At 33.8% G+C, this 15,161-nt stretch overlaps 1 protein-coding gene across 1 annotated transcript in view; it reads left to right on the forward strand.

Moving 5' to 3' along the window:
- Positions 1-12,804, forward strand: part of LOC149800912 (arrestin domain-containing protein 17-like) — a 30,016-nt gene extending 17,212 nt beyond the window's left edge. The window contains exons 5-7 of the mRNA XM_089954972.1: positions 3,075-3,260; positions 4,557-4,737; positions 6,009-12,804. Coding sequence (XP_089811098.1) covers positions 3,075-3,260; positions 4,557-4,737; positions 6,009-6,127 — 486 coding nt within the window. The 3' untranslated portion in view covers positions 6,128-12,804. The remainder of the gene's footprint in view (positions 1-3,074; positions 3,261-4,556; positions 4,738-6,008) is intronic.
- Positions 12,805-15,161: the final 2,357 nt, after the last annotated feature.

Below are 15,161 nucleotides of genomic sequence, written 5' to 3' on the forward strand. Positions count from 1 at the left end.
GCCATGAGAGTTCTTGTTAATGAGGGAAGCATTGGTATGGAACCATGAAAGTCCATGTAAGAGATTGTTATTTGTTTTCAGACTGTTTGCTCATTAAAACGTTTTACTCTGCATCTGGTATTATTGACAATGCAATATCAAGTCAACTTTATGCTTGCAAAATACTTTTTAAAAAATGCAACAAAATGCTTTTCAGTGCAGATGTAACCACAGCCCTTTGAAATTCTATTACTGTAGTATGAAAATGGTATATTTATAATTCTCTATAATTAATTCTCTATACCTTGAATTATTCCAAAGGAATCCAGAATGACTGTAGATACATGAGAATGAATTACTAGGTCATCATGCAAGTGTGTCTGCTACACACGAGTGCATATAACACCAGTTAACATAATTTTTTGGTTATGTGTGCTTAGTCATGAGGGAATATGGGCTTGTGTGTGCAGGCAAGACGATGGGTGCCATTTACCCACGGACCTGGGTTTGAATCTCCATAGAGTACGAATTAAAAAAATTCTAACCTGTATGGAAAAATTATTTGTATATATATATGCACAAAAATTGATAATACCACCAGTTCAGAATGGTTTGCCAAAGTTTTGAGCTAAACACACTCTTAGGCAGGGATAATAAAAAAAACCATACATATGCAAAGCAATCACTTCGCACAAAGTCCATGACAAATTCTGGACTCCTACATGTTAGAACCCTAAGGGGCAATTTGCAAAAAGAGATGTAACTATGCAGTTTTGTGCAAAATTAATAGATGAGTAGGTTCTTGTGTTTATCAGATAGAGTGTACCTATATGTATGTATGTATGTATGTATGTAGTGGAACCTGTCTTGAAAGACCACGCCTTCTGCCAAAACATAATGGTCTCTCATAACAGGTCATAACACTATATAATCAATAAATCTGTACATGGAGAACCTGGTCTCTCAGGACAGGTGGTTGTTCTTAGCAGTGGTCTCTCAGAACAGGTTTTGCTGTATATATTTATGTATATGTTTGTGTTTCCCCCACATTTTCTTACTCCAGTGATAATATTTCAAAGGCCTCTGATATAACACATTATGTTATATCATGATGATTATAAATCCTTGTCAGCAATATTCAGCTATGTAAATTCATGACTATGCTAAAATCTTTTCAGCTAATTCTGTTACCTTAAAAACAAAATATCAATGCATTAGAAATATTGAGACTCATTAATATATCATAAGAATGATCAGTGTCTGCTGTTATAATCCATCAGTAGAAATATGATATTCTGGTTGCTGCTTCCAAACATTTATTGAGTTAATCCCAGTGAGATTACCCTTTGACCTTCTGGCCTTTGCATTTTGAAAGATATTTTACTTTATATGCACATTTTGATGACAATCCACCATCTGAAATAGTTTATATATGCTAACACCCCCACCCCCATCCCAATCTAAAATAATTATTTCACTCCTGAAAAGGTTACAATGTTTCAACCTTTTACTTGGCATTTGGCTTTCTTATCTGCCATCTTCAAGGATTCCACCAGTGTTCCCTAGACAATGCTAGCCTGATAAAAGAACCAGTCGGTCAGAATGTTTGCTGGAGACACTTTCAGAATTACTTATGCAAAACAACAGTGCCATATATGAAAATCTTCCAATGAATCCTCAAAATAAATTGATAAAACCATTTCAGTTAAATAACTACTGTAACTTTTTATAGGAATAATCATGCTCCCACACAAATCATGTCACAAGGCATCCGTACTGTGCCACCACACTGGTGAGCACAAACAAAGAGATTTTAAAATGGGGGGATGGGTGGGTTGAATAAATTATCCTCAGAAATTTTACAAAATATTTAACATTTTTGATCATTTTTGAATTTTGTAAAAAATAAATTCTTACCAAGATTTTCATTAGCCAAAGAACCATTTTTGTGACATATAGGAGTAATTATCCCTAGAGTTAAACTGTCTTTTTGTGTTTCTGACCACCAAGTATGTATCCAAATGACCAGTCATGTGAACATGTGTTATGTTCTCAATGTTCCCCGTAAACCATTGGCTTTTGGAGGGCTTTCAATTTTGGTTTCATAATTGCCTTTAATAAACTGGTATATACCCACTTATGCAAACAGATGTTGCTTTCAAAAACAGCTCTTTAAATAAAAGACAAAACTAGATGGACAGATGGTGTGACTTATATCTTGCCTTTTGCAAATATTAAAAAGTGCCAACAGCAAAGCTTGAAATCAGTCACTCGTGGTGCACTATGAGCCCCATTTTTGATAATGGTGTCTCAGAGATCTGTTGGTACACAGGAAGAAAGGTGTCTTTAAATTAGTGACAGTGGAGGGAAAGAACATATAATTTTGCTTAAAGCAACCGCTTTCATATAGGGACTGTCTGTGTATGAAGAAAACTACCCAAGTCCCATTTCTTCTCAGCTCAATATAAATTTACATGTATGCAGGTTAAAGACTAATATCTCTTTAAGCTTTTCAGATGTAAAACATAATAATTTTTTTTAAGTTCATTCATAAGTAGAATTATTTACTAAATGTAATTTTTTATGTTTTCTGCATTATGGGGCACTTCAGGGAAGGCAAACTCTCATAACTGTATGAGTATGTGTCCTTTACAGAACTCTAGGTTTACATGTAAAAGTTCTCCTTATGTTTTATGGAGAGATGGCATTTATATAGATTTAGGTTAAATATATACATATAAAAGTCCTTTGCAAACACTTAAGGGATGGCATAATCATTTGCTTTCTGGAGAGATGTCATTTACATACAGCTAGGCTAAATATACAAAAGTTCTCTGTATTATGGGAAACATAAGGGATGGCCAAATTTTGTGTTTTATGGAGCGGTATCCTTTTTATAGATCTAGGTCAGATATGTATGTGAATTTCAAAAATGGTGTTCATAGATATTATCGTTAGGAGCATGTGTCCTTCAAATGAAGGTGCCTGTTTGGTAGGTTTCACCACTGAAAGCATTACAATTTGTAGAGGTTCATTGTGTTTGAAGAATTGTTGAGTTTGGAATGTTACAGTCAGTAATGTACTTTAAATTTCAGGAAATTACCTACAGAACACATGGAGGGTCCAAGAATCGAGAGATAAAAGAAATTGCCAAGCTAGAGAAGGGACAGATCCCTGAGGGAGGGAGTGAGATCTGGAGTGGAGAAAGGGTCCTTATCCCTCCTTTACCTCCCTCCTACCTGCGAGGTTGCAGTATCATAACAATTGATTATTACTTGATGGTATGATTTTGTCACACCTGTGTTTGCAGATGGTGGTACCTTATCAGTAACATAACTGTAGTAAGCTTCATAGTACCGGAGTGTTGGAATTGACAAAATATTTTGTGCTATTTAAGTAAATTCTGTGAGATCTGATATACCAGTGCTGTTCATGTGAATTGATAAGAACGTAAACAAAACACATTTGGGGTTCTCTTTCACTGCACATAAACATGCTGCACATTGTGTGCAGTAGGTTTAATAAAAGATGCAGGTCACTGTAGAAACACCTACAGTGTATGGTCTTATGTTTCAAAATATCACCAGGAAAATTCTGAGCATAAGAAATGTATTATTATGTGAGAAAAACTGTTAGATGGTCCAAAATTCTGAGAGATTTCCTCACAAAACTGTGAGATATCATTGGTATATGTGACATGTATTACTGCACATTCTCAACAGGTCGTTGTCATCATCAACAATTTAGATGTTCTGTGTTGAAGTCTTTGGGGGGAAAAAACTTTTTTGGATATATTGTTGGACAATCTTATTTTGCAACTGAGACCCTCTGATCTACTTTGTGTCTGGTGCAATTTAGTAGCATCTCTTAGACCTCAACATGTTTCCTATTTGATGATTTCCAAATATGGTCAGGCAGTTTTATTCCAAGCTACTAAGGCAAGGCGATGTAAAAGTAACTAGCATCTACATGTCTATATGCCTGTCTGTCCATTCATAAACATGTGATTACTCTGGCATCTGAATTTTTTTTAAAAACTAATTTTCAGTGAATTTTCCTCCCAACAAGGACTCGGCACAAGTTTAATGAGTATTTCTTAGAGTCACAGCCTCAATTGACCAAAAATAGTCATCCAATGGCTTTTAAATGCTCAGTCATCAACATTTTCTGTTTGATTTGAATCAGATTTGCTGTTGCAGGGTTCTTATTGTCTTTCAAGGTCTTTGACAGTTTGGTAGCATTTTCAAGGCCTTGAAAATTTGGGAAAATTGATCAGATTATCCTGAGGTCTTTAAAAGTCTTTGAAAATTGAAATAAACCCAAACATTTTAATTTCTTTCCATAATCACAGTAGAACAAACAACACAGACTCTGATCTGTAGGTGCATGATGCTAGGGCAAATCAGGATCTTTTTTTTGCAGTTTGACTCATCTTATAGGCAAGTATATAAAGTAGCCAATTTAAAATCAATAAATATTTAATGTCATAGGATATGAAAATCTTTTATGAGTACTTTTTCTTACACTGTTTTCTTTGCTTAAGTATGAATCAAACTGTAAAATTTACTTATTTTCAGCTGAAAGTTGATGTCGCAGATACACCATTTGATTTGGAACTCCCTCTAAAGATTATCATTGGTACAGTACCCATCCATTCTGTATTTCAACAATACAATATGTCTGGTCAACCCCCAGGAGCCCCTGGCCAGGAGTTTCAGCCAATCACAACACAACCAGGACTTGGCATGCCAACTTTGCGTAAGTGTTGAGCCAATGAATAGTGTGTAAAAGGGCTTAACTTAGGTAATAACAATAAATGTAGCTTTTACAATGCTTCGGGGAATTTTTCGATACATACTTAGCTGAATGGAGAAAGGAAGTTAGGGACAGAGGGAAATGTAGATATGAGAAAATGATCAGTACCCAGATATTAGGTGGTAAGATAATCATTAATGCTAAAAAGTTTAAAGAATTTTTTCTTGTTAACCCAACCATTAGGTCATGTGAGTCTGTGGTAGGGGCCTTCATAAAGTTTACATTGTCTGCCTACATTTAATATCTTAAAATTAGAACAAAACTCTGGATCAGTTTTAAGCAAATTTGGCAAAGGTCACCTAGCATAAAGGGTTTTAAAGTTTCTACAACTGATGCTTTCCTGCTATAAAATATGGCTGCCATTACTAAAATTAGAAAAACCTTTAAATGACTTATGAAAAACAGATGTTGACGAAAGTTGGCAGAAATCATGCTTTCATAAATTTTTACCAATGATACCAGTCTACCATCAGCTATGCTGCTGTTAATATAGACGGAATAACTTTTAATAATTGCTTCTAAAAAAGTGTTTATCAGAAGTTTATTTAATATGACAGGAAAGCACCATGGTTTTAAAGTCTTTAAAGTTCACAGAAATTATGCTAATTTGTTTTCAAATATGGCTGTTGTAACTGTAAACAGACAAGCATTTGGACAACTTTATTTTAAAAGATTGCAGACCAGAATATGACCAATGCTGACGTAAAATATACTAGCATAAAGCTACAGTAACTTAGTCTGTTGCACACTAGACTTGTAAACCAAGGCTTGTGGGTTCAGTATCTGCCAAGTCCAGCCTGTATAGGCTGCCTCAGTATGTTCTTGGGAATAGCATTTAGATTGCATTTCTTGAGCATCATATAGCCTGTATTTTGTTCAAAGTGCCATTGAAAAGCAACAAAACAAATATTGAACAAAATGATGCTGATGTACAAAAACCTGACACAATTGTTTTAACTGATGCAGTCAACAATATTGGAAGAAATTTCTGCAGAAAGCATGCTTTTGACCTGGATTTCTTCATTAACCACTCTTGTGTTTGACTCAGGTGAATGATCAGAGGCCTACTTGAGACTCTTGTTTGCATTTCGTTTTGGGGGATTTTGTTTCTTATCCATTTTTGACATTTGGAATGATTTATCTTCCAAAGTTTTATTGTGCAGTTCTTTTTATGTTTTTATACTAATACAAAGATACAATTTTGAATTTTTAAGCACCCCCAACCTACCAGGAGAGTGTCTTTGGGAAGTCAAGTATCCGAGATAATGAAGATGAGCACACATATGGTGACTTGAATTATGCACCAGTCTATACCTACTACAACTGGACTTAGATTAACAGTGGATGCAAGGTGTTAGAACTTTCGGGAGATAGGAGGAGTCAAGGCTTTCCCACTTGTATTCATTTTGGTTCTTTTGCAAATTATGAATATACCTGTACCAGTGTTAATAAATTTCAAAGTTCCAATCAGATAAACTTTTTCTTAATTACAGCAAAACATTGTCTATCCACACTCATCTGGAGATAGGTTTTGTCTGGGTACTTGGTTGACTTTTCTGATAATAAGGATCTTTATGCAGATGAATCTTACACCCAGGGAATGTTTGATGAAGTAGTCCAGAAATTATCAATGTTTTACTGAGAGTTTACAACTCGAAGGTAATTAATGTTTTTGATGTTTGAGTATAAATTATGAATACACTAAACTGCATCCCTTCATTGACAAACTCATTTCTAGTCACAGAATCTTTGTCACCAGTGTTTTATTGTGTTGACTTATTAATACAGATGTGTAGTCTTCCCTTAATATAATGTATATAGCCTGTATCTTGGTATCTGTCAATCTTGTCAAATTAGACATTTTTAGTATTTGCTATATTTATATTGTCCCTATATTATGTATGCCAAGGTTTATAAAACATAGACCCTAACCTATCGACACATTTTGTGCCGATCCAGCTTTTACACCATTTGCATCTTCATATGCATTATATATATATATATATATATATATATATATATATATATATATATATATATATATATATATATATATATATATATATATATATATATATATATATATAATGTCAGTAATAGCAGTAATGCCACAGTTGTTAGACTTAATATTTTAATATATGAATATATTCAACTTGACATTTTGTTAGCAAGTAAACAAGAACAAAAAATTCCAATTTGGAAATATTTAGTACATTTAATTATTTCAGGTCATAATATCTAAGAACATGAAGCAGACATTTTGTATGGTTTTAATGTATTTACCTTTATAATATTCATAAAGAGATTTTTTATTGTTAAATATATCCTTTTTATGTATTTAATTGCCATACATACTCAAAGATGAGTCAGGTATTTAATAGCCATTTATACTCAGAAGTGAGTCGGGTATTTAATTGCCATACATACTCAAAGATGAATCAGGTATTTAATTCCCATAATACTCAAAGATGAGTCAAGTATTTAACTGCCATACATACTCAAAGATGAGTCAAGTATTTAATTGCCATACATCCACAAAGATGAGTCAGGTATTTTTAATTGCCATATATATTCAAAGATGAGTCAAGTATTTAATTGCCATACAGCCACAGAGATGAGTCAGGTATTTAATTGCCATACATACTCAAAGATGAGTCAAGTATTGAATTGCCACACTTACAGATTGAGTCACGTTGCATTGCATTTAAAAATCAGTGAGAGTAGCAGGAGTTGCCGCTTATCTGCTTGACATCTGTGCTATATATCCTAAACAAATACAGAAAATAAACACCTTATGTTGTCAGTTAGTAATATTGAGTTGGGGAAGGGGCTTTATTTCGAATATGATGTATTTTCATATAAAATATTATTCATGATTGTAAAATTATTTACATGTGTAAATGATAGCTATATATTACAAGAGTATGCAATGATTTGTTATTAAAATTCATAATTTTCAAACTGATATTGTTCAAGAATTTTTTATCTTATATCATCATTGAAAACATCATTTCACAATTATATTTTAACAAACAGTTTGGAACATTTTTTTTCTTCAGTGAAGCCATACAGTAAGACTGTTGCTCAAATATGCATGCAAAATTTGCATTAAATATATGTATAGGTACTTTATCTACAAAAACTGCTTTATATTAAGGGTTAGATGCAGTTGAAATTAGATTACCTATTTTTGAGGTTGGCTTGTTTTTGAGGGTTAAATGTGGAAAAAATTGGATGGCCCAGTTTGAGATGTGCTTCAGAGGGTGAGACACGGTAGGAATTGAATGACCCATTTTCATGGTGGGATTACTATTGAAGGTTAGACATAAATTTGAATTACCCATTTTCATGGTGGGATTACTATTGAAGGTTAGACATACATATGTATTGGATGCCTTATGGCTTACTCTTAAGGATGGCTTACTTTCGAATTTCTAAGGTATTAGTCAGTGAACTAGACTACTATTTCACAACCAGATACACATAAAAGGTATGTTCAATGGGCAGAAACAACTAAATATTTATGCATACATTGTAGTTTTTATACTTGCAATATAAATCAACTATTTGTTTGAACACTATGATAACATTGTCATACCTTGCATTAAATTTCTAGGACGTATATATATATATATATATATATATATATATATATATATATATATATATATATATATATATGGATGTGGTTCAATTTTAAGATGGCCTATCATAACACAAATTAGTGTGGTCTAAGAGTTCTTTTATCAGTGAAGTGGCAGTCTTTCAGGTAGGCATTACAGAAATAACCAAGCAGAGTACCATATGTAATCACTTGTAAGTCAGATCGCAATGCAAACTGCACAAACCCAGATCTTCTTTCAGATGATGCTCTAGCAGATCTGGGTCTATGCAGTTTGCTAGGATGAATAAGTAGAACAAACAACAAAGACCATGATCTGGCAGCACATTATGTGATGCACATCTGGGTCTATGTTTTCTCCAGTTACTCATCTTGTACACGAGTATATATATGGTACTTATTTAAACCTAGTGCATTTCCACTTCTTTTGTAATCATGTACTTAAGGTAAGTGTATATTTTAGCTGCAATTGCCACATTTGTAAAATTATTTAATATATGATTTGCCTTTTATACACTTCAGATGTTGGCCATTAGTTTTCGTACTATTTTTCTTTTATTGTGCAAAGTAATAATAGAGACTTTTGTCTTGTGCTTCTCATATATATATATATATATATATATATATATATATATATATATATATATATATGTGTGTGTGTGTGTGTGTGTGTGTGTGTGTGTGTGTATTTACTACTGTTCATAAATAATTCACTCATCTGTCAAATATATGTCTGAGTAAAATTTAATATTTTTCATTTCTCTTACTTTATTTCACAAAATGATTATTCTGAATTACTTGGTAAGGTACTTTTGGATGATGTACCACCTCAGAAAATATTTGTACTTTTTGAGCAAATGTGGTTTTCAAAACAGATTTATACCATATATTTTAAGGATCTTATGTCTTTTATCTTTAATATTTATCTTTTATTTTATAGATCTTTTACAGAATTTTAAAATCTTTACCTTTCATCTTGTAATACTATATATGTTTGTTCGGAAGGCTTTATCTTCAGTGGTTTCTTGGGGGGCAGCTCTAAATTTGTACATGTTTAGAAAATAATTGACACCTTATAGGCAATATTATGCTTCCATGCTGTTAAACCCATTCATGTCCACTTTTTTTATTTTCTACAGGATTTAGTGAATATCCAAACAAATCAATGTGTTTTAGTTGAGGCTTTTTACAGAGTGAACTTTTTGCTAAGTTTCTGCTACTGATTTTTTTTCTTTTATAGGCTGTATTCAGTAGTCTTACAAATTTCTGTGTTCTGTGTCTTCATTATGGTACTCTGCAATGGCACCAAAACATAGCAAACCATTCTTATAACTAAAAGTAATTTCATGACTCTGCTGAGATAATTAGAGCTTTAAAAAAAGAAAAAAAGAAAATCTTGCCTAATTACTTGACTACAATATTTAGTTTCTAAAGGTTCTACTGTTTAGGATATGGTTTGAAATGCATTGTTTTAAATCTGAGTTTCTGATGTCCCACTGAATTTCACTACATCTTTAAAAGAAATATAGGTAACAGTGACCTGTTTTTGACATAGAAATTTAGTACTTATAAATATGTATCCACATGGGCAAATTTTTCAAACCTCAGTTGAACAGTCACTCCAAAGAAACATTGATGCAAATGTGAACAAGTAAACGAAATGAAGATATATGCCACAAGAAGTTTCAAAATTTGTAAGCAGTACCAGAGACATAATTTCATATGAGTCAGCAAAGGTAGCATGGAAAATATGAAATATCATGAGTAAGTCACAGGTACCTATTTTGTTGTAATTCTCACAAGTGATGCTTGCCCTTACCAAGTTGCTTTATTGTTTCACAAAGATGGTACAATAAACACTTTCAGTCCTTAACTTCTTGATATCCTTAAACAAAAACCTATATGAAATGTTATTGTTACCATATTTGCTTATGTATGATGTTAGAATTGTAATGGGCCCATCCATTTAGTACGTACACAAAAATCTAGCAAAGCTTGACCCCTCCCCCCTACACATGCATACTTTTTTATACACACATACCTGCGTACATGTGCTTGATGCACCCCCACCCCTGAATCTGTACAATGGCCTATATCTAATCCGCACAGAAACGATCAAGGATTAATAATATTAACATGTTTAATATAACAGATAGTCCACCGACGTTGAATATCTGGCTGCATCAAAGGAAAAAGCTGCGTAACTTTGAAAAGTTTCTTTAGTGTCCCCTAAAATTCAAACTCTGACTGAACCCAGTTCAACAGGCTACATGTTAGACAAATTATGATCAAGCTTTCACACACACATACACACCATTTCCTATGTGTACATTCATTATCAGTAGACCCCCCCCCCATACGCAAGCATATGCATTTGGGCTAATCCCCTTCTATGTGTATGTGCTTCAATCCAAACTCACTATAATACTTGTTCGTGATAGCCATAAAAGTTGATTACTTGATACTGAGGTACCATGTAGTGAGGGAGTACTTTATGTTTCCAGTTCCTCTGAGGTGTTACCATAGCATCACTAACACAAAACATGCACAAGGATTTTTCCTGGGTGATTGGGAATCGGTCTGGGATAGACAGTTTGAGACAAAAGAAAAGTGATCAGCTGGGTAAAAAATGTAGTAACTTGCTACAAACTCGGAATTCTGCATCACGGTTTGTACAGTCTTTGAAGGTCTTTGGCACTTTGGGAAAAATGAGATAGTGTTTTCAAGACCTTAAAAGTTTGGGAAAATCGAGCAGATTACCCAGAGGTCTTTAAAAGTCTTTGAAAATTGAAATAAACCCAAACATTTTAATTTCTTTCCATAATCAGAAATAAAATGGTCCAAGGTTGTTAGATTCAGATGTAGCAGAGTTTTTCTGGTTTCTTTCTTTTGATGACCCGTTCAGTTTCATTGCCGCCACAATAACAAATGAGAATTGGTTTGAGCATCCAAATATTGCCCTTGGCGTCGACTTCAATAGCACACGCACTCTTCATCAAAGCAAGCCAGCTACAATCTTCATCAAAAACAATGCATCCTTCATTAAAGGAAGTCAGCACCATAACTATTTTCAGCATGTTTTTTGTTTCCTAATTTCATGGTGTTTGTTTTTCGTAATCATATCACTATATATGTTTTAGGTGTTATCTAATGTTGTAAAGCACTTAGAGCTTCTAAAGATTAGGCGCTTTACAAAGTCCTCATTATTATCATTATTGTTATTATTATTATTATAGTCACAAATAAAATTGCCTAAGGTAGTTAGATTCAGATGTAGTCGGTTTTCCTGGCTTCTTTCTTTTGATGAATCATTCAATTTGATTAGACGAGTCTATATGCTTTTTTAACAAGACTGTTCAGCAAACTGAATTTTGGTTACATTGAACAAGCACTCACTCTATGTAGAAAGTTCACAAAGTAACACATGCTTGAGGATTCAAAATTTGTTCAGTCAATTTACAACTTCATTTTTTTCACCTCATGTTTAAAAATGCCAGGTCTTTGCTCTTTCAATGATATCTGGCTTGAAAAAGAGAAATACAAGGAATGGCTGAAAAAGAATAAAACATGTACATGTACATGAAAGGTGTTTTGTACATTGTGTAAAAAGACGATCAACTTGGCTTCTCTTCCCAAAATGATTGCAGAGAAAAAACGGCAACTATAATAATGCATTTCAAGCAGTGCTGATGTCTGTTAAAAGAACAATTTATTTTGTATTAAATCTGATGCATAAGTTACATATTTCTGAAATAACAATGAATGTTAACCCATCTTCCAGATTATTGTAAAGCAATTTTAGGAAATTAATTATAGTTTGAATTTCATCATTAAACAATATTGTAGTATTTTGCATTTGTTGTTTTCTCATATAACATAACTTGTATAGAAAATGTCAGCAAAATAGGTCTTGGAAATCTATGTTTGTGGTCTTTGAAAGTTTGGGAAAAGTCTTTGAATTTATCATTCAGAATTCTGTGTGAACCCTGTGCATTAATTTTCATGATTGTTTACACTGAGATTGAGGCCCGTTTTTGGCCTTGACAATCCAAGAAAAATTCTTGCCTTGTCAAAATCATATTACTGCTCACTATACATACAGGTGGACATAAAGGACAGTTATGCATATTTACAAGACCTTTCATTTTTTGTAACAGTTTTCGTGTTATGTGTAGTGTTACCTAGATTTTGACCAAACTCTTATTTAAATTTACATTTTTATTTATTATATGCTTATTAATGAAAGACTTGAGAATAATTTTTTCTCACATTTAACTTTTCATGTTGTTATATTAGTGATATTTTATGTTTGCCAATATAATAAATTCTTAGCAATTTATATTTATTACCCTCATGTTTGTATCTAATAATAAAGCTTTTTGTTACTTTCTCATGTTAATTTTTGTCTTTTGTGCACACACACACACACACACACACACAAACATGGTGCACATAGTGTAGTGACCACCATGTTCAGCTGTAGGCAAGGAGGTTTGCATAACCTTTACTTTATTCTGATCTTTTTATAAATATCATTCATGGTTAATCCATAGCAGAAACAAAAGCCAGTTGATTTTGCTAATGCTTGATCCAGGGACATGAAAATTTGATTTTCCTTTCTGCATGATAAATAAGATTTTCTATTCTGCATGATAAATAAGATTTTCCTTTCTGCATGATAAATAAGATTTCCCTGGTCTAATCATCATCATCATGAAACTTAAAAGGCAGGGGCAACTCCCTTTTGATTCAGATGCTGAGGTGAAAGTTCAAGGCCAATGGAATCAAGTTCATAGTTTGGGGGATTTTCACATGTTAATGAAGTTTTTGATTTTCAATTTTCACTCAATTTCATAAGCACTCTACACTTTGGTAGAGGCACCTCCCTACAAATTGTCAAGCCCAGATGTAGAAGGTAAAGCAGCAGTTAAAAGTGGTATTTTGGGGTTCCTCAAAAGTCTACCTTCAGTTTTCATAGTTCAAAAATAAAAGTCACTGTGCATGAAATTGTAAATCTAGATTTGTAATGGAATGATTGAGTGATTGAGGGTGGAATCTTTGCCTACCTGACTATTGTCTTGTAAGATATTTACTAAAAAAAACATTCAAGGCCTAACCATGTTTACAAGCTTAGAATGTTCTGGAAGCAAATTTGCTGACAACTTGGTGAAATTTTCCATTACTTTTTGGGAAAATGTATTGTGTCACACGTCAAGTGAGATGAATATATATAGAGAGGTTTGATAAACACATTTTTCATTCCAGTTTTAATATCAGTCAATGGGACTCTGATTAGAGTTTACAGTTGTGTTCAGTTATAATTTGAGAGGAATTATTTAAATTATTCATTGGAAATACAACATGCTCATTAACTATTTGGACTTAAACACTACTTTAGGATTATTGAGAACTCATTCAGAGACATTCTGGATTATATCATGGTGGTAAATAAATCAGGACATCTGAGACTGTTGGAGTCAGTTTGAAACATTCTGTACTCTTGGGCTTGATATAATTTTAGGATTATTTGGGATTTAATTTGCAATACTTCCTGTGGATGACATCCTTTTGATTTAGGCAATCTCATGGATCAATCTAACCTGCATAGTCTAGTCACTTCTGGCATACAATGTCCATCTTGGTGCCTCAGGTCCTAAGAGATGACTTTTCACTCACCCTCATGCCTCTGCCACCCAAAGGGAGCCTCTGCTTAGCAACACTAGAAGTAAGGGGATTTTATTCCTACTGTCCTGCATCCTTGATATTCTGATCTAACTACTTCACACATAATAGCACAAGAGACATCAGCTTCACTGCCTTAAGATCTTACTGTGAAGAGTGAAACTCCCCTTGAAGGCTTGGACTGAAGAATTATTCCACTCACTCTCATCAGAGTTCTGTCCACCTCTTTCCTCTACGTCACCTACCATGTCTACAGTTCCAGCATCAGGTGATCATTGTCTGTGGAAGAATCTACATTCAATTGCTTCCCAGTTAAACAAGTCACTGACATTTTGGGATTGCTTGCAATGTCAGTTACTAGTTAAAGTGTCTATAGACACATTTTATTGCAAATGCCTTCTGTTTTCAGTTGGATGACTATGAGTTGATTTGTAACGTGACTGTGGGATCAACGTTGTATCTGATATCCATATCTATGGCAATCTTCAATAGGCAGAACACAGCTTACCTTCTCCCATCCGAATCATATAGGAGCACATAGGAGGATGTTCATAGAATGGCCCACTTCGTAACATAGAGACCCAATTTTGTAACATAGAAGCCCACTTCGTAACAAAGAGGCCCAATTTTGTAACATAGAAGCCCACTTCGTAACATAGAAGCCCACTTCGTAACAAAGAAGCCCACTTCGTAACAAAGAGGCCCACTTCGTAACATAAAGGCCCACTCGCTTTCGTGAATTAGCGTATCACTGATTATGAGGTCTGAATGGAGGTCGAACCTTGACCATTGGATAAACTTTCACAATCTCTGGAAAGCAGAGAAACTATTCTGGAGTCTCTACAAGCACAAACTCCAGCAAACACGATCGTACCGGTTACAAACACAAAGGACTGGGAAGCAAGCCTCCTAACATTTCGGGATGACATTGGATTGTCGTTTCCTCAGGATCGTTTTTTAAATTTCAACATTTTTGAGACGAAAACCGTTTAGAAAGTTTTTCATTGGAAGAGGAAGAACCTACATGGGAATGGAGTTCTCATTCTGTCTGACAACTCCAGTG

Source organism: Sinohyriopsis cumingii, chromosome 4 (assembly GCF_028554795.1).
Source record: "Sinohyriopsis cumingii isolate HCF-2022 chromosome 4, ASM2855479v2, whole genome shotgun sequence".
In the NCBI taxonomy this organism is placed as follows: domain Eukaryota; kingdom Metazoa; phylum Mollusca; class Bivalvia; order Unionida; family Unionidae; genus Sinohyriopsis; species Sinohyriopsis cumingii.